Source organism: Belonocnema kinseyi, chromosome 2 (genome assembly GCF_010883055.1).
Source record: "Belonocnema kinseyi isolate 2016_QV_RU_SX_M_011 chromosome 2, B_treatae_v1, whole genome shotgun sequence".
Taxonomy (NCBI): domain Eukaryota; kingdom Metazoa; phylum Arthropoda; class Insecta; order Hymenoptera; family Cynipidae; genus Belonocnema; species Belonocnema kinseyi.
The window spans coordinates 74891878-74912901 of NC_046658.1; the positions used below are offsets into that span (position 1 = coordinate 74891878).

The 21024-nt window shown below is 27.0% G+C and overlaps 2 protein-coding genes across 2 annotated transcripts in view; one reads left to right on the forward strand and one right to left on the reverse strand.

Annotated features, from left to right (window-relative positions):
* The first annotated feature begins 316 nt into the window (after positions 1-316).
* Positions 317-21024, forward strand: part of LOC117168473 (vesicle transport protein SEC20) — a 31519-nt gene continuing 10811 nt past the window's right edge. Inside the window, exons 1-4 of the mRNA XM_033354152.1 lie at positions 317-444; positions 2463-2877; positions 2952-3135; positions 6219-6419. Of these exons, the coding sequence (XP_033210043.1) occupies positions 364-444; positions 2463-2877; positions 2952-3135; positions 6219-6228 (690 nt within the window). The 5' untranslated portion in view covers positions 317-363 and the 3' untranslated portion in view covers positions 6229-6419. The remainder of the gene's footprint in view (positions 445-2462; positions 2878-2951; positions 3136-6218; positions 6420-21024) is intronic.
* LOC117168474 (Kv channel-interacting protein 2-like) lies at positions 3245-11562 on the reverse strand. The gene is made up of 4 exons (XM_033354153.1): positions 11269-11562; positions 6602-6935; positions 6209-6407; positions 3245-3352 (listed from the first exon to the last, which is right to left on the reverse strand). The coding sequence occupies exons 2-4, from the start codon at positions 6928-6930 to the stop codon at positions 3302-3304; spliced, it is 579 nt and encodes a 192-aa protein (XP_033210044.1). The 5' UTR covers positions 6931-6935; positions 11269-11562; the 3' UTR covers positions 3245-3301.

Consider the following 21024-nt stretch of genomic DNA (forward strand, 5'->3'; position numbering starts at 1 on the left):
AAATATGTTTTGTGAAATTTAAGTCAGTCTTTGGAGTTCAATGAAAATAAACGGTTATTTATAAAATATATAAGTTATAAATTTTTTTTCTTGCCTAAAATAAAAATTTACATCATTTTTACACATTCTTGTGCATACTTTAATAATCATTTATTTAAGTTACAAGAATTATTTTTTAAAGTAATTTTGAATCGCGCGCGAAGTACGGCAAACCAGCACGCAGCTCTGGCGCAAGCGCAGTAGCACAGGGTGCCAACGTTGGATTGGCATCACTAAATTGTACATGACTGACGTCAGCCAATGTGACTGTGACGTTTTACGAAGTGTCAACTTTAAGGGTGTCAACATATTTTTTTAGTTAAAATGGATTTAGGGGATCATGCAGTGGAATTAATTCGACAGGAAATTGTAAAAATTCACCTAGAAGTTACAGCTTTAATACAGGTAAAATTAAAATTATGATCACAGTTTTTTGATAAGATATTGCAATTTTCTAACCTCAAATTTTCCTCAGGAGGCAAGTTTCAATACCATAAAAAGCGCCCAGAAATTTGTGGAATTTTTTACAAATAAATTAAATAAAGAAAATTTTTCTAAAAATAATTTACAGCTAAGATTATTTTTATATTGAAATATACTCCCGTATTTAACGAAGAAAATTTTTTTTTTTTTGCTTTTTCAATATTTTGCAATTCTGTTTTAAAGTATTTAAACATTAAGAAAGTCGCAAGCTAAATACTATTCATTAATGCGTAACATTTTCTACAAAAATTACATTTATACCGGTTTTTAACTTAAATACGGCAACATATTAGTTTTCTAAATATGGTTGCTACAAGATCTGCAAAAGTCATAGAATCTTAAATTAATTGAAGTTTTTTAACTTCTCGTAATTTAAATTCTAATAAATCATTACTTTAGCGCGAATTTCAAATTTGAAACTTAATCATTGTTTTTTTTTTACTAAAAAAAATATGATTATAATTCCAGAACATTTGAATTCATTAAAAATTGTACAGGAAATTTTGGATAAATTAGTTTGCGACCAGCGGAATGTATTAAAATTGAACAGAGCTGAGTCGATTCTTCAAAAAAGACCTGGAATTTAAAAAACTAAAGAGGGTGGCCGTTTTAATAAAAGGAAACAATTCTTACTTTGCAAAAATTTGTCGCAGTCAGAATTAAAAATCCTAAAGCTGAAAATTGTTCCATTTTAAGTATTAATAACCAAACGGCAAATTAATTAAAGCATTAAAAGTAAAACTCTTAAATGTTAAGCTGAAGAATGAATCAATAAATTATTTGTAAACTTTCAGAATTACATCAATTTAAGCAAATTTTAAGTAGAAAGATTAAAAACTGAATGATTAAACAATTTTGTTTAAACTGGCCACTTTTTAAATTAAAAATTAAATGATTGTAATTTGAAGTTGTTATTAATACACAAAAATTTGTTTGTAAATATTTGCAAATGTTCTTAAAAAATTATTTGTTACAAAGAAACAATTAAATTAAATTATTTTTCCAGGAATATCAAGAAACCTTTTTTAATATCGTAATAGCTTTCAATATCCTTATCAATTTGTAAAACTTTATTTAAAAATCTCCAAAAATGTACATTTTGTTGAATTTTTTTTTAATATTTGCAGTTGAAATTATTTTTGAAATTTTTTCTGATCAAAATTTGAAAAAATTGATTTCAAATCTTCCAGATTCTTTTTTATACCATTTTTTTAAATCGTTCGAAATCTGTTTAAACAAATAATTTTTCAAGATAAAATTTCATTTAAAACTTTCAGGGAATCTTAAGAAATTATATTTATTCTTTTTAAACTTTTTACAGTTTTTGAAAAGCTTATACATTTTTCCTTCTTGTCTGTAAAAATATACATTTAGGTTTTCATTCTTTGAAATTATTTATTCTATGAAATTGATTTGGAATAATTAAAAAAATTTTAAATATCTTTTCAACATACTGGATTTTTTCGAAATTAATAAGTGCTCAGTTGTTATTTGCACTACAAAATTCAACAATTTCACTTACAATTCAAAATTTGTTTGATAGAACAATAAAAATTGCATCGTTCAAAGTTTAAATTAAGCTTTTTGAAATTTTTACATTTCAAAGCTTCCTATTTTAAACAATTCCGTATCAAGGCAACGTTTAAATATTGCTAAATGTTAAATAATTGTTCTTTTTCATAATTAATATTTTTTTAAATAAATATATTACTGTTAGGTCTTCGAAAGTACGGCTTATAATTAATTAAATTATCAATTTTCCCTTTAAAATGAATATTTAAAATCGAAAAATTTTTTAATGAAAGATTTTAGAATTACGCAATGTGAACTGAATTCTATCATATTTGAAACAGTTAAAAATGGAATTTAACAAAAAAAAACTGTCACAATAATAAGTACATAGTTTTATTTCTGACAAGAAATCTACATTAATTTAACAGGATATACACCAATGTACTGGTCCCCTGGAATTCCTAAACGAGTTAAATGCCGATGGTAGAGCGAAAATTACAGCTTTAAGATCGAGCATTGACCGTCTCTCGGATTTAGCAGAGTTAGAACTGAATGAGAAGAAAAAGTCTGAATTGCTCGCTGAAGTAGGAAACCATCGAAGTCAACTCACTTCGACAATGAAAGCTTTTCGGAAGGCAAATGTCGTCAGTTCCTGTGTTATTGATAAAATGTCAAGGGAAGATTTACTCTCAGTTTCTGAAGAACAACAAAGTTTTTTACGAAAAAGAAAAGACAAGAAGGTTCTCGTGGATACATCCTCCCAGCTTACGAATAAATTGTCTAGCATTTCCAGGCATCTTGCAGAAACTACGCAGAGAAGTGCTGACACTCTAGATACACTGGGTATTTAAAAAACAATTACTTCGTTCTATTTATACCGATTGCTGTGGCAAATTTTTAACTTAACCCTCTTTCAGTTACTTCTTCTGAGAAGGTCACTGGAACCGGAAAGGAATTAGAGGATCAAAGACATGTAATTATTCAGTCAGGCAAACTATTAGGAAAATATGGTCGACGGGAAATCACAGACAAGGCTTTACTAGCTCTGGCTTTCGCATTTTTCCTGGCCTGTGTGTTTTATGTTCTTCAAAAAAGACTCAGGTAAGAAAGATTATACAATTTTTCATCAAATTTGAAACCTTAATAGTTTCTAGTAGAAATAGGCCTCAATAGAACACTTAAATAAAAATATAAACTTTTATTTACACTAGAATATACACTGTTGAAAGTTATTCTAAACGAGTAGCATTAATTGAATTTTCTACGGTTACCACCATAAGTCGTCAAATATTGTTAGTTGATTACAGAATAATTGATCCTGAAAAAAAAACACAAATTCAATTGATTGCAATAAAAATATTTGGTCAGGATTTCTACAGGCCGAGGAAGACGGAGAATTTAAAACTGGTCAGGGAATTTTCGATAAACTGAAGTTAATTTCACTATTTTGTTAAAAATAACATAGTTTTGTCAAAAAATAATTCTTTTTAGTAGAAAATGCAACTGTTTTGTTGAAAATTTGTATTTTGGCTTGAAAATTCATATATTGAGGTAGGAATCTCACCTTTTTTTGGTTAAATATCATGACTACTTGGTTGAAAATTAATTTGGTTTGTTTCGGTTGAGGACGAAAGTATTTTGTTAAAAGTCCTTCATCTTGGATGAATCCAACAGTTTTTGGATTAAAACTAAACTCTATTTCATATTCAGCTGAAAATAATTTATCTTCTTCGCTGAAATTTCATCTGGTTGAAATTTTAACTATTTCGTTGAAAATATATATTTTATTTGATTGAAAATTAATATTTTTGCTGAAAACTAATCTGTTTAAAAGAAATTTTATCTGTTTTGTTGAAAATTCGTCTTTTTGGTAGAAAAGTAATCTCATAAATCGAAACTTTATATTTTTTGTTAAAAATTCATTTCCTTGGTTGAAAATTGACCCATTTTGTTCAAAATTAGTTTTTTCTTTGGTTGAATGTATATTTTACTAACTGAAAATTTAACTTTTCTATTTTTGGTTGTATTTTTTATCTTTTTTAGTTAAAAATGTATTTCTTTTGTTGAAAAATTTTCTTTTTTGATAGAAAATTATTCTTTTTGGTTGAAAATTCTACTGTTTGGTTAGAATTCCTTTTTTGTTTTGTTTGAATTCCACTTTTTTTGGTTAAAAATTTAAAAAAAATTGCAATATCCACTATTTCAATTTCCGTTGAAAATATATATGTTTTGGTTGAAAATTAAACTACTAAGATTAAATACTTTGCTAAAAATTAATTTTGTGGTTTGAAGGTTCATTATTTTAGTTGAAAAGTAATTTATTTAACTGAAAATTTAACTATTCCATTTTTTGTGTAAATTGAATCTTTTTTGGTAAACATTTAAGTTTCTTAAATGAAAATTCATCTGCTTGGTTGAAAATTTATTTTATTTGGTTGAAAATTCATTGTTTACTGAAAATATTTTTTTAGATTTATTTTTCTAACTAAAGATTTAATTATTCTATTTTTGGTTAAAAAATTATTTGTTTTCAGTTGAAAAATGTATGTATTTTGTTAAAAATCTGTCTTTTTTGGTATAAAATTCATCGCTTGAGTTGAAAATTCAAATATTTGGTTCAAAATTCATTTTTTAAACTAACAATGAAACTATTCCATTTGTCTTTTTTGTTAGAAAAGTAATCTTATTAGATAAAACATCATCCTTTTGGTTAAGCGTTCATTTATTTTGTGGAAAATTTGACTTTTTTTTAAATTCGTTTTTTCTTTGGTTGGACATTTGTTTTACCAACTGGAAAATTAACTATTTTATTTTTGCTTGAACTTTATATGTTTTATTTAAAAATTCATATATTTTGTCGAAAGTTTATATCTTTTATAGAAAATTATTCTTTTGAGTTAAAAATGCAACTGTTTGGTTCAACATTTTTTATTAAGGTTCATAATGTTATTTAAAAAGTCATATCTTTGACTAAAACTTTAAGTATTCCATTTTCTGTAGAAAATTGATCTTTTTTTGATAAAATTTTTATCTTCTTAGTCCAAAATTCATCTGTTTGCTTTATAACTTAATTATTTGGTTGAAAATTTATTTACATATTTGGTGGAAAATCCGTTTTTTTTACTGAAAATTTAAGTATTCTATTTTTGATTGAAAAAATATCTTCCATTTTTTGTCAAAAATTGAGCTTTTTCAATGAAATGTTAATCATCTTAGTCCAAAATTGATTAGTTTTGTTGAAAAATAAACTATGTCGCTATAAATTGATTGTATTTGGTTAAAAAATTTTTTTCGCTGAAAATTCAACTGTTTCATTTTTGGTTAAAAAAAAATTTCTTTGGTTTAATATTCATTTTTTTGTTATTAAACATTTATTTCACTAACTGAAAATTGAACTATTCTATTTCGGATTGAAAGTTGATCTTCTTTAGTTAAAAATGCATTTTTTTGAATTAGTCACGTTTGATATATAATTTGTCTTTTGAGTTAAAAATGTAACTGTTTGGTTAAAAATTCATTTTTTGTTTATTGAATATTCATTTTAGTTACAAAAATCCATTTATATACATGAAACATTAACTATTTTCTTGAAAATTTGTTTTTTAGTTTAAAATTAATATATTAAATTGCAAATGTAACTATTCCATTTTTGCTTAGAAATTCATCTTTTTTATTTGTAAACTAATCCATTTAGTTAAAAATTGAATTACATTTTGGCTGAATTCAACTGTTTTTATTGAAAATTAAACAACATTTTGGTGGAAATATCAACTATCTTACTTTTTGTTAAGAATTCTATTTTTTAACGAAGATTCATAACTGCTTGAAAATTTAACTATATTCTTAAAAATTCCTTTTTTGTTTTTCAAAATTAATTGTCTTGACTGACACTTTAATTCTATCATTTTTGGTTTAAAAATGATCTTTTTGAGTTGCAAGATGAACTATTTAGTTGAAACTAATATATTTTTCGTATCTTTTACACTAAAAGTGTTTTAAAATAAGTTTATGATAATAAATTTTTGCGTCAACATTATTGATCTCCTTTTTTTTATAATTTAATGGAAACTTGAGAACTATGAAGGAAAATTAAAGATTGGTCAGAGAAAAGTTAGGAAATTTGAAAATTTGGGATTGTGTAGCAACCCTGCTTCGAGAAAATAATAGTTCATACGTTTTTACAGCTGGTTATGAACTCCTCCTTGGATATGATTCCATCTCTGTCGAGGTCCATCTTTTCGAAGATTCGATTCACATGTCTATGAACTGCACGCTCAATCGAGCGGGTGTCTTCCACCATTTCGTAAATCGCAGATACGATAGCCAACATCTCATGTCGTGTTATGTGCCCGTCGCCATTCAAATCGTACAACCTGATTACGAAAGTAAGTTTAACTAAATATTTCAATATTCCACTGTTTTATATTTATATGCATTTTTATAATCTGTAGATATCAGTTTCTCTATTTCCTTTGCGGGCAAGATGTATTTGTTGTGTTTTATTGTGAAGTATATTTTAATTTATCCGATTAAATGGGTTATTTTAATCATTTTACTTTTTGCTTACCCAAAAATCCAAGATAGTTTTTTATCAGTATCTCCTTTAACTATAGATGCTATTCCACTGAGCAAATCACCAAATGTGATTAATCCATCCTTATCCTCATCGAAGGTATTAAAAACAATCTGTGCATATTTTCTTGAGTCCCCCAGTGGAAATAATTTAGCGTAAACTGGCCTGAGATTGTTTGTAGTCACCGCACCTCCAGGACAGTGTTGTTTGAAAGCTCTGTAGAATCTACGGATTACATGTCTGGAAAATCCAGTTTTACATTCCAAAGATTCCAAACGCTCGGGAATGATATGAGTGAAATTGTGCTGCACTTCGTCTTGCATTTCCTCTAAAATAGAATTTTATATTGAACCAAAGATTTTGGATTTGAAAATATTTCTCTTTTACATTATATTTTAACGAACTAAAGTCAGAAGCCGACAAGAATTCACCAAATGGCCCGATAAAAATCTTGCAGGCCGAACATAAAAACGGTTCTACGCAATTTTTGGAAAGAGTTCAAACAATTTCGAAATATTTGTAAGATATTCAGGGATTTAAAACCATTTCAAGGGATTTTATATCAATTAATTATGGGGTTTAATATTGTTTCAAGTATTTCAAAGGATTTCACAAGAATTGAGGGATTTAAGAGGATTTCAAAGTTAAAAAAAGATTTTCAAATATTTTACTTGAGTTAAATATTTTTATTTCGTTTTAACGAATGATTTTAAATTTCGTAATATTTTGAAGGATTTGATAGAAGTTATGAGATTTTAGGATTTTTTTAAAGATTCTAAAGGATTTTAAAAGATTCCCAAGGGTTCCAAATATTTCAAGGGATTTTTAAGGAATTTCCATAGATAGCAAGGCTTTTATAAAAAAAATTTTCGCAGGTTTTAGTAATTTTAGGAGATTTTAAAAGTTCTAAATATTTTAATCAATTTCCTAGGATCTCAAAGGATTTCATAGAACTTCAAATATTTCAAAGAATTTCATGTTATTTCAACCCAAAGCTGCGAACGCTAAAAAAGTTTCTCTTGATTTTGTATCTGAGATGTCTTACAATTATTTCTTAGTAAAAAAAATCTTAACTGGAATTGTTTGTGAAAAAATTCAATTTTTATTTTTTTGTTTAAATCGAAATATTCAGTTTTTCTTTAAAAACGAAAGCAGATATGGATACAAGTTAAGAAAGAAAAATTATTCTTTGGAAAAATTATTACAAAAAGATATCTTTAATAATTTTTAATCGCACTTTTTTCTAAAAATGTTGTATTCTTTTTATTTTCAGAGGTAAATATTTGTTTTTCTCTGATTTACATAACAAATAAAAAATTAGAACACATAATAAATAAATATGATTATTTTTAGTCTTAAAATGTATGAGCATGAGTACATTCCTAGCTTTTCTACTTGAAATAATTATATCGAGAACAAGACATGAAAAAAAATAAATTTTAAATGAAATCGAACAATTAAGTTCTTCAAGAAAACAAAGTGGGATTAAAATTTATTAAGAGTTTTTTGTAACAGTTTTCCCAATGAATACTTTTGCCCTCTTAACTTCTATTCATATCTGGATTCAATAAAAAACTGGGTATTTCGATTTTTTGATAATAAAAAATGCTTTTTTTCAAAAAGAGCTCCGACGAAGATTTTGGTTTTTATCGAAAAATAGTTGTAAGAAAACCCAGATACAAAATCAAGAGAAATATTCTATGTTTTCGTACATTAGGAAAATTTGAATCTATTAAAAAAATGTTATTCACAAGAATTGAGGGATTCCAAAGGATTTAAAGTAATTGCCAAATATTTCAAGCGATCTCCAAGAATTTTAAAGATATTTAAATATTTTAGGATATTTTAAAAGATTTAAAGAAATTTTCCATACGATCCAAGAATCTGAAAGTATTTTACCGATTTTTAGATATTTTAATAGATTGCAACGAATTTTCAAAAATTAAAATAAATTGAAAGGTATTTAACAAAATTTGACATATTTTATGGTATATTAAAAGAATCCAAGGAATTGCCAAGATATTAAAAATATTCAAAGAATTTCCCCAGATTTTAATGATTTGAAGGAATTAAAAACATTTCATGTTTTTTAAAAAAGAATTTCGGAAAGTTTGGAAGAATTTTAGAGGAACATTAAGGTTTTAGGATCATTTTCCGTAGGTTTCGGGATTCTGAAGGTATTTTAAAGATTGTTGGGTATTTTAATTGAATTTAATGAATTTTCAAGAAGCTAACAATTTTCAAGTTATTTCTAAATATTTTTAATATTTGAGGGTATATTAAAGTATTCCGTGCAATTTTCAGAAGATTTAACAAACTTTAATACATTTTTCAGGATTTTAATGATTTAATGAAATTTAAGGTTTTTTTAAAAAGAATTTCGGAAGACTTTAAACAATTCTATGTGACCTTTACGGTTTAGGCTATTTAGAAATATTTAAAGAAATTTTCAACAGGTTTCAAGAATTGAAGATAATTTTAAGATTTTTGGACATTTGAATAAATTACAATGAATTTGAAATAACTTACAAAATGTCAAGGTATTTCAAAAGATTTGAAATATTTTAGGGTATATTAAAAGATTCCAAGGAATTGTCACGTTTTTTAAAAAAGAATTTTAATGAATTATATAAGATTTCCGAAAAATTTAATTATTTTAAGGAACTTAAAAAGCTCTCAAGTTATTTAACTAATTTGCCTAAGATTGTGGGAAATATCAGATTCATGTTATAAATTCTTAAACGCGCCATTAAAAAAAATATCTACTTTTAACAAAGAGTCCAACCAATTACCCACAAATCTGGGAACAACATTTTATAACGAAAAAAAGGGATTAATTGTGGTTTATTCTGAGCAAATCTATTTAGATTATTGCTTTTTCCAAAAAGAAAGGAAGAAAAATTCAACAAAAATTAATGCATTACTAAAATTCTTAATATTAAAATTCATTCTGTTTTCAAGAATTAAAATAAAAAGACTTCTTTTAAGAAATTTAGTTAAATTATTTAGAACTCATAACATATTCATAAGTAAATACGGCAGATTGGAGCGAATCATGAGTTTAGTGTCTATTTAAAAATTTTAATTTAAAATTTAAAAGTAATCTATTTTATCAGGAATAATTTCATGCAAAATAAGCATGAAAATGATATTTATTTTTAACATTTTAAGCTTGTTATTTTCTTAGAGGTATTAAACTGGAATCGTTTTTCTTTTCTGAAAAAGTTCACTGACTTTTACCTAAATTAAACGTATTAAAAGATAATTTGAAAATGTAATGTGGCCTTCTGACGTTTGGAACGGTTTGACATTAAACAAATTTGTTGTAAAGTTAAAAAAAACAATCCGTGGCACAGGTGTGAAGCTGTCACAATATAAGAATATAATTTTTTACTTTAGTTATGTTTTTTCAAAATGTGAAGGAATTTTCTAGTGTCGATAGGCAGACTATTTGATTTATTGTCCGTAAATAATATCTTTATAATTGAATAGATTAGAAAGTATTTTTTTCAGACTATTAATTACTTCTAGCAGTAAATATTAAAACATCACTTAAATTCGAAGCTTGAAAATTACAAATATTCAAAATTGATGTTGAATACCTTTTTATTTTAATGAAAAGCAATTTTTTCTGAGGACAATAAGACCCAAGATATGTAATTATTTTGAGTGAAAAATGCATTTCATAGACATAGATCGATTAGTATATTCAGGTAGGAATGAGTTAATTATTAAAAGAAGAACTAAAATAATTGATGAAACAAGCTAGCTATCTTTTTAAATCTTGGCATCCTTCTACTATTATGACCTACAAAAGAAGACTTTTTTGGGGGAAATATTTAAACCTACCAGTGATTTTCTGTATGCTCTCCTTAACTTTTGAAAAGATGTCTTTCATTTTTTGTGAAAAGCTAGAATGTTGTTACTCCGAATAATCGGTTTCGTCGACTCTTTCGATTTCCGACATCGAAGTCTTTATCAATAAATCTATTTAATTAGCAAAAACAAAATAAAACGACTTTCGCATTGACATTTCTATTTCATTTTCAAAATGAGTTAATCGTGAAAAGCTTTCTGGTTTGAATAAATGATTTTTTATGTAATAAAATGTCAAATATTTCTGGGCAGGGAAATTTGGTGCAAGTTAATTAATGAAATGGAATACTAAAAAGATTAAAATAAACTTTTTAAGCCGGTTAACAATATTTTAAAAAGTTAAGGTATTAGAACTATGTGCATTTCTATTTAATAATAGGCTTGAATAAAAAAATATTTTTTAAATTCTCATCTCTTAGAAAAAATTGCTACGTTTAACTAACATTTTTAATAGCTCAAAGAAAAAATTTCTAAACGCGAGTAATGAAAATAAGCATTGATTATCTGTTCCTAGCAGCATCTTAAAAGATAAGTATTTCTAACTGAGAAAAATAGAAATTCAAAAAGATAAAATCAGAAAAAAGACACAAAAGTCATTAAATCCTAAAAGCTGGAGTTTGGTTCTTTTTTATTGAATTAAAATAATTAATTCTTTTTCCAAGTATATTTGTAATCAATTTCTAAATGCAAAATCATATTATAATTTTATTGAAATCTAACACTGAATTTTCCATGCTACTTTTATTATTTATTTCAAGTAATAAATTAAGTTCCTTAATTCTTACAGTTTGTTCCAACAGTTTGATGAATTTCTGTTGATTAACAAATTAGCACTTTGACGTGAAGGCACCTCGAAACTAATCACTTGTTCGGTTTCTTACAAATTTCCTCCGATTATTGTTGGACGGGTGCATCCGTCAACAAGATGTTTTGCTTCTCTCTCATTTAAAGCTTTCGATTGGCCGATGTTCAAGTCATTAGCCTAAACAAAATTGAAGTTATCAATGTCGAAGTCTGTGCGATTGGAGAAGGCGTACACTTTCCAAACTTCCTCAATCGCGTACCGAGCGGAACTGACGAATGTGGAGCATGAAGACCCTTGCTTACCGGCCATAGAAAGAGACATCGTGAGGGGCGTGTAATAAAAATATTTAGATAATTGGCCAGGTGGCCTGCCAACAAAAAATTATGCGCAGATACACTAAGTTCTGAAGATAGGTGATTCTCGAAATTGCTTCCATTAAATTTAAAATAGAATCCTTTTAGCGAGCCCTCCCATTCAGTGAGATACACAGTAAATATGAGATGGAAAACAAGTTTCTTCGAATACATAAAATTATTTTCATCTTCAAATTTGCTACAGGTCAGAAATTCTGGAAAGCCAAGGAAAGACAGGGAATTTAAAACGGGATCTTTTTGTGCTATTTTGGTAAAAAATTCGTATTTTTGGATTGCGAATTCAAAATTTCGGATGGGGTTTTTCTTATTGACGAGGAACTTTTTCCGGGTTAAAAATTCAACACTTATTAAAACTTCCGTTTTTTGGTTTAAAAATTAATCTATTTCGGCTGAGAATTTATCTAGTTTATTGAAAATTCCTTATTTTTTGATGAAAATTAATTTTTTTTAAACTAAAATGTAATTATTCCAGTTTTTGTTCTAAATTGATATTTTTGAGTTATAATCTCAACTAATTGTTTGTAAATTCACTTATCTTGTTAAAAATTTGTAGTTTTTGGTAGAAAATTCAACTCTTTGGTTCAAAATACATGTTCTTTATTTGATTCATCATTTTCTTTGAAAATATATTTTTGTTGTTAAAAATTCGTTCTTTTTGGTTGAAAATTTAATTCTTATATTTTTGCTTGAAAGCTTATTTTTATATTTGTTCAAAATTGAAAAATTTTGTTAAAAAGTCATTCTTCTTATTTGAAAATTGAATTATGTTGTTGAACATTTGTATTCTTGGACTCAAACTTCAACTATTTGGACAAAAAATTCAATTGTTTGGTTGAAAATTAACTTTTTTGTAGAAAATTAGCCTTTTTTGACAGTAAAATTTAGTATTTTGGCTAACATTTTTTTGGTATTAACTGAAAAATCTTTCTCGGTTCAAAGTTCAGCAACTGTTACATTCTCGTCGAGAATTCGTATTTTTTAATTGTAAATTAAACGAATTAATTTAAGTTGGAACGATTTTATTCTCTTTTTTTGGTTGAAAATTAATTTTTTTTTAACTGAAAGTTTAACTATTCCATTTTTTATTGAAACTTTACCTGCTTTGTTGAAAATTCATTTTTTTTACTTATTTTTTAACTATTCTTTTTTAAGTTGAACATGTATCTCTTTTAGTTGAAGCTTCAAGTATTTGGTTAAAATTCAGTTATTTTGTATATGGAAATTTAACTATTCGGATTTTGGTTTTTATTTTTTTTTGTTAGAAAATTCGTGTTTTTGTCTTAAAAATTCAACTTTTTGGATGCATTTTTTTTCTTAATTGAAATACATTTTTCTTGGATGAAAATTCAACTCTTTTGTTAAAAATCCCTTTTTTGGGTCTGAAAATTAATTTTTTTAACTGAAAATTTAATTGTTCTAGCTTTGGTTCAAAACTTACGTTTGAGTTGTAAAGTCAACTATTTGGTTAAAAATTCACGTATTTTACTTAAAATTTGATTTTTGTTAAGAATTCATTATTTTCGGTTAAAGATTCATGTCTTTGTTTGGAAATTTAACTATTGTTTAAAAAATCTTTTTTTTTGTGTCAAAATGATTTTAACTAAAAATGTAATGATTATAGTTTTGGTTTAATATTCATCTTTTTGAGTTTTAAGCTCAACTATTGGATTCAAAATTCGTGTATTTTGTTGAAAATTCCTCTTTATTGGTAGAAAATTAATCTTCTTGGTTGAAAATTCGTATTTCTTTGGTTGAAAGGATAATAAAAAAATTTCAGGAAAAGTCCGGGAATTTCAAAATTGGGATTTTGTAGCAACCCTGAACTTTTATACATCGCCTATATTTTGTTGAAAGCTTTGACAATAGAAACCAATTTTATTTGAGTGTTAAATGTTTTGTTTAAATTTCGCTCTTCACATTCCTCATTGATTTTTCACAACATATTAATTAATCAAATCAAGTTTTAAAAAATCTTTAATTTTATTCTACAGTAAGTCTTATTCCTAGAATTCTAAAAATAAAGATATGTTGTCCTCATTGAACGCGAGAAGATTATTCCCTGAAAAGTGAAACCGCAATGAAATCTTCATGTAATCACTATAGAGAAGCTTTTCATGTTGTTAGTATATCTTCAATTAGGAAGACAACCTATTACTTAAAATTAATTTGTTATTACAGCTTAATTTAAGGAGAATAGTTCAGAATCTGAGACTATGAAACATGAGTTTTTTTCTGTAAAAGGGAAATATATAATTAAGGTAGTAAAAAAACTCGTCGAATTTCACAACTCTTATGAAAATTATAATTATTATTTTGGAACATTGTTTCAATCTTTTATTATGCATAAATAATTATGAAAATTGACTTAATATGATGCAAATAAAGGGGAACTGTTCTCTCAATGTGTTCCAAATCCTTTGTTCAAAAGAACAAAGCTCTCTACTTGCAGTATGTTTGTCATTCCTAGATCCTAATATCCCATTCATGTCCTGAGAATTGTACTCGCATATCAAATAGTCAACTCACTCTGAAAAAATTTTCTGAATGGCGTCTTTGATATTAAAACAAAGACTTGTGATAATAAATTATTCGCAAATTTTAAAAGTCTAATGATATTTATTATAAGCTTTTAAATGATTTTTTAAAATAATAATATAATTGCTGTTAAAGTTTTAGTAATTTTTAATAGGAAAATTTTAATAATTATTTAATAAAAATGAAAGATTCACAAGTGAAATTTTTGAATATATATATATAATATAATATAGTAGAAGAAAATAAGGTTTTCCAGAGAAGATATACAAGAAGATTATTGCAGGAGAAAGTAATTTGAGCTAAGCTTAGTCATCCCCCAACCTAGAGTGGGTAAATCATTCACCCTCCTTTCTAACTTAGGGTTGACGCAAAGGGTCCTCTTAATCGCAGTGTTAAATATAGATGATAATGAAGTTCGGAAAAATGTAATCTGGAAAATTATTTTTTTGTCAAAGCAATATGTATAGGGGTTTTCACGCAGATTAGGAATATAAGAATTTTGTTCTGAGATTCCTAATCTGCGTTTTTGAAAAAAGGAGGTCAAAAAGTAAAAAAAAAACAGTAGTTATGTTCCTTTTGAATAGTTCTTAAACACTATTGACAACGCCAAAGATTTTACGAGATGGTTCAAATGAAAGCTGAAAGTTTAATCTATAACCCGTTCTAAACATAAACAGCGAGCTACGGCACTCTAATAAAGAAGAAAAGGAATAATATAAATTCAATTACCATTAGAAAAGAAAAACATTTCGATTAGGAAACTAATTTTTCTTAGAAAATCCTTGTTTTAATTTGTTATAAAATTCCTTTGAATAGAAATCTTTGTTATATTGTAAAATATTTACAAATAATTAATACTTATTTTTTATATAATATACAGACATAATTTCAAACATTTATGAGATTTCATTTATTTCGAATATATGTTTGCAATTTAATCATTGTATCAAAAGTAAAATTAGAAAAAAAATACATTTTCAATTTATAAAATATCATCTAATCGTAAAAAAATCTACATCTAACCCCACAGTAAAATTCTTCTTCTAAAAACAAATGGCTATCTTCTAAAACATCAGATTCTTGCAATTCATTGATAAATTACAAATGCATATCTACCTTTTAAATACGGTATTTCCACTGATCGACATTTATAAAAAACTATGTCATTTTACAGGGTTTAAAGTTAGGGGATTTTTTCTAGAGCCTATCGTTTTTTTTCAGTTTTAATATAAAATTAAATAAGTGTTTTGTTAGAAATTCGTTTTTCATTTTACATTCTTTCATTTTTTTAACTGAAAATTTAATCATCCTTTTTTTAGTGGAAAATTTGTCTTTTTTAGTTGAAAATTCATATTTTTCGTTTATTTTATTTCATATTTTTAATAAGTTGACGATTCATCATTATAATTGCAAATTCATTACTTTGTTTAAAAATTTGACTATTTTGTGAAAAATGTTGTTTTTTGCGTTATTTCATTTTTGGTAGAAAATTGATAATTTTTAGTTGAAAATTCAACTATCCGGTTGAAAATTCGTATTTTTCGTGAGAATATTATTCTAGTTGATTGAGCATTTAATTATTCTAGTTAAAGATTCCTAATTTTATTTGAAAATTAATTTTTTGGGTTGGAAATTAATTTTTTTAAATCAAAATGTAACTATTAAATGGTTGGTTGAAAAATTATCTTTTTTCTTTAAAAATGCATCTATTTTCTCATGTTTTTAGTTGAAAATTTGACTAGTCCATTATCTTTTTAAAAAATTGATCTTTTTGGCTTAAAACTTAATTGTTCCAGTTAAAGATTCATTATTTCAGTTTAAAATTCGTCTTTTTGGTAGAAAATTAATCTTTTTAATTGAGAAGTCAACTGTTTAGGTAAAAATTTATCTATATTGTTTAAAATGGTATATTTTCACTTGAAAATTTAGGGATTTTAAGCGTTTAAAATTGAATTCAATATAATACCCACATTAATTTTATAATAACAATATATTCCCTTATTTTCGTGAAAAATTCTTAATTTGTTTCCTTATCTCCTTAGTTATTTTCACAAATGAAAAAACAGGTATTTAATGTTACATATGAATAGTAATATTTTTATACATGTTTATGTCGTAGCCCGTTATTTTCTATCAGAATGGGTCATAAATTAAGCTTAAAGATTTCATTTGAGCTTTCTCGAAAGATAATTTAGCTTGTCATTAGCATTTAACAACTAATATATTACGGGGGAAACGATTTTTTCTTTACGTTTTTACTTCTTGGCCCCGTTTTTCTTCATAAACTCGATTTGATGGATTATTTTCGTTGTGAGATTCGTAATCTACATGAAAAGACCCTGTCTAAATGATTTGACATTCCTTTTGTTACAACACTGGTCTCGAACTCTGTGTAATTAAGCGCCAAGTTTGGGGGTGTGGGCTTTACAGGATTGGAGTCGAGTGCTCGAGCGTAAATAATCAAACTTGGGCATCTCGGCATCTAAGGGTTATTGGATAGAAAAAAGACGTGCTTTGCCTAATGAATTTTTATATCCTTTCACATTGTGGAGTCCACACATATTAACTGATTTGGACGTAAAAAATTGGAAAAAGCTGTTAGAATTTCATTGAAAATTGTCGAGCCTGATTTTTTATTTAGTTTTTCTTTTTTTTTTATATAAATAAACAAGTAGGACGACAAAATAGCAGTTTTTTTATTTGACGTTCCCAGTGTTTATCAGTAATAGGAATATTGTTGTAATCTCATATGTTGCATAGATTTACATTAGATAAAGATATTCCATCATGATACAATCAGAAAAAAAATTTATAAGCAAATTATTGGTTGAAAATGTATTTTCTGCAATATTCAACAATTTTACGTTTTTTACAATGAATAAAATTGTTCTTAAGATTATTCTTGGTAATATTCTAAGCAAATTTAATAAACAAATGCATTATTGAGGCATTTCTTCACAGAAAAAATCGTTTTTTTATGTCAGTTTTTTAAATTAGGAACCTCATGATAATTTCAGCAAAATTCATAATTTCTGGATATTTTTGTGATTTTTAAAACAAATTAATTAATCGGTCCTTTTTCGACAGAAAAAATTAGCTTTTTAACAAGCCAGTCCTTTCAATTGGAAACTTATAATAATTTTGGCAAAATTCATAATTTTGTATGAATATTCTGTTTTTTTTAAACAAATTTAATAAGCAAGTGTATTGCTTGGGCATCTGGCGACGGAAAAATTAGTGTTTTTTTCGGTGTCAATTCTTTAAATTAGGAACTTCATGAAAAATTCAGAAAAATTCATAATTAGTTCATAAATGTTATGATTTCTGAAAACATTATCATGAGGTTTCTAATTTTAAAAACTGAAATAGAAAAAAAAACGAATTTTTCCTATTTTTGCTGAAATTATGATGAGGTTACTAATTGAAAAACATCTTACAAAATGACGTAAAAAACGTAAAATAATTGGAAATTATAGATAACACATTTTCAAGAAATAATTTTTCCTAATTACATTCTCATCCAAATGAGAAGGTATTGGTTTTATGTGAAAAATGACTTCCGCGGATTCCATCAAATCTCGACGTTTTGAGACCCCCTGGGTCAGAAAAAATAGTTTTTACATAGATGTCTGTTTGTCGTTGTTGTCGTTGTAGTCTGTAAACACGGCAACATTTAAAGGAATTTTTCAATTGTATTCTCCTTTGGTCTACTTTATAAGGATATGAAAAGAAAGGACCAGTTCGTTAGTCACTTTTTTTCGAAGAAATTTTTAATAGTTAGAGCATTTTGAAAACTGTTGAGACCACTTTTTTGTAATATTTGAAAAATCTTACGGCAGATATTTATAGTAGACCAAAATACGACCAATTTTTCCCTATTACTTTTTTTGTTAGAATAAAAATGACCAAACTTATAGCATTTTCAAAATCCAAAGAACCAAACGAAAATTAACACTTGAAGCCAAACGAAGCATGATACGGGAAAAAGTTAAGAGAAGAAAAACATTACGTTTTCAAGGCCCTACAAAAATGTCCAAACAACTTTCTAAGTTTTGCGTACAAAAAATCGAAAATATGAAAAGTCATATTTGTTTATTAAAAAAAAATGGAAAAACTAAATAAAAAATCAGACTCGACAATTTTTTTAAAAATCTTATCAGCTTTAAAAATAATGTTTCGTTCCAATCGGCCAATATCTGTAGGCTGTACGTGATTTTGAACCAAAAAAGTTTATTTTTTCCACTGTTGGGCGATCTGCATCTCGCGAACATTCCTCGTAAATCTTATTTCCTATAAACACAAATACGTTAATTTTTTAACGCTCTTCAGATTAGGGTGACCAGGCGCCCTTATTTTTCATGCCCGAAAACGAAAATTTGTGATTTTTATTGCATGGACACTTAAATTTTGTTAACAGTGATTTCTGAGGGCTCAGTCTTATTGTAGCTCTTCCATTCAATTTAGAAACTTGACATGTGTGAAATTTCACTAATATTAGAAAATATGAAAAATAGGCGCCGAGCGCCTTCAAGGAAGAATTTCGTAGCCTATTCAGACTTCTATTTAAGTTTTAACTGAATCTTAATACAAAATGTTAGCTTTAGTTTCTTAAATACTTATTTTTGAAGTTGTCTTCTTTTATTCTCTTTTTAAAAACAGTTTTTTTATCTCACATCTTTTCAGAATAATCTAGAAAATATTGATTTTCAAAAATCTACCAAAGTTGTTAATCTTACGGGAAATTTTGTTTGAGGGGCATTGAGGTGAGGGGAGGGGAAATGAGAGGTGGCGTAGTAAGGTAAGTAGAAGCTAGGGCACTTTCTCTCACTTCCCTTTCTCTACACTATCCCTTTTCCTCCATTTTCTCTCCCCTCACACAGTCCAGCGCTACCAAACCCTAAATGAAGGAAAACCTCGAATTGCCTAAAAAATTTGATTTCGGAAAACTCCCAACTGCCACCTATATGTGAGAAATGTATTTTGCGAGTCGTTGTAGGGTGAAGATTCTATTTTTAGCGTCAGTCCCACCAAACTTCGGTTAATGGAGGGGGATCAATTTCAATTCAAAAGGGCTTGCGCCTCTCGTTTTTCTTCTGAAATCATTACAATGATGCCTTACAATTATTTTGAAACAAACAAAAAAATCGCTGGAGGAATTATTGAATAAATTCAATTTTTTATTTTTATTTTCAGGTTATTGTGTATATTTTTGTAAAAATAACTTCCAAATGGTGCTTCTTTTGAACTCTGTGTTTTGGCATCAGAAAAAGTATCTAAACGTTAAAAATCTTTGGAACTCCGGGACCCATTCAGATTTTAGAAAAAGCTTGAAAAGTTACAGTTTTTATTAGTCTTATGGATGATTCTCCATTTCAGAGCATGCTACTTTAAATTTGTTAAGACAAAAATGAAAGTTAATTAAATTTCCCGTAAAAATAATAAAAAAGAGAAGATTATATCTTATGTAGTTTAGGATATACAGTGTCAGAAGTTATATTTTTCTAAAAAAATTCACAAAAAAAAACTTTTTTTTTATTTTTTGTGAAATAGCATATTTCCTGTGCATTGTGGAGAAAAAAGCCTTAATATAAGTCGAAGAAGATTTAATTTCAAGAAAATTGAAAATATATTACAATAGTATATTTTGCATACGTCAGAAGTTATAGCGTGTTGAAAAATACCAACTTTTATGAAAGCCAGACCACAGGAGGCCCTTTGCGAGTACAATAGCATTCACTCTTTTTAAATGGTGTATATTTTCAATATTTTCCTGATTGTTTAGTTTAAAATTTTGTATATTCGCCACTGTCAAAGCATTCCTTTTCCATAGAATATTAAAATTGATAATATTAACCATATTATAAAAATGATGTTCGTTCGTAATTCATGTGCTTGTTTAATTATTGTCATGCCTGCATTAATTTCGATTTAAATAAAAATAAACTTCTAAAAGAAAACTTATTTTCATGAATATATTTCAGAAATTATTCAAGTTTTTCAAGTTTATGAGTGATTGCATGTACTGTTATCATTATAAGAGTATTTTTTAACGCGAAGTGCAGTAGAAATGCACTATATAACAGAAATTTACATTTTGTCGAACTTTCATAGAAGTTGTTCTTTTTCAGCACGCTATAACTTCGGAAGTATGAAAAATATAATATTGTAATTTTTTTAATTTTCTTGAAATTCACTAATAAAAACTGTAATTTTTCAAAACTTTTTCTAAAATTTTAATGGGTCCCGGAGATCCAAAGATTTTTAACTTTTAGATTATTTTTTTCAATGCCAAAATGCAGAGCTTAAACCAAAGAAGCACCACTTTGGAATTTATTGTTACAAAAATATACACAATAACCTGAAAATCAAAATAAAAAATCTGTCCGCCACGCGGGCTCATTCTCATCGCGCGCTATGCGCGCGGCTCGCTTCGCTCGCAAGTTTGAGCGCGCCTAGGACGCGCAACTGTTGGTTCTCGCGCTTCGCGCTCGATTATATATTTACCTCTGCGCTACGCGCTTGGTCTTTATATTTTCGCACATTCTCGCCCAAACATTTTAAAATTAAGACTCAAAACATCCACCACTGTAATTTTGTAATTGTGAATTCTCTTTCGTTAAAAGAGAGTTTGAGCACACCTACGGCATGCGACTGATAGCAATCGCACTCCGCACTTGGTCTTTGCATTTCTTCCACATTCGGACACAGACCTTTTAAAATCAAAAGTGAACGGACCGACAACTGTAATTTTGTAATTTTGAACTCTCTTTTGTTAAAGCTCTTTTGGCTTTAACGAACACATTCTCATCACGTATCTCGTGCTTCGC

Bases quoted from the DNA above. Each gene is read 5' to 3' on its own strand.
- LOC117168474 (XM_033354153.1), bottom strand. From the start codon at position 6,930: ATGCAAGACGAAGTGCAGCACAATTTCACTCATATCATTCCCGAGCGT. The intron at 6,408-6,601 runs GTAAGCAAAAAG...TTTCGTAATCAG, and splicing joins AAACTATCTTGGATTTTTGG to GTTGTACGATTTGAATGGCG. The intron at 3,353-6,208 runs GTATGAACTATT...TTTTTTTTTCAG, and splicing joins TCATAACCAGCTGTAAAAAC to GATCAATTATTCTGTAATCA.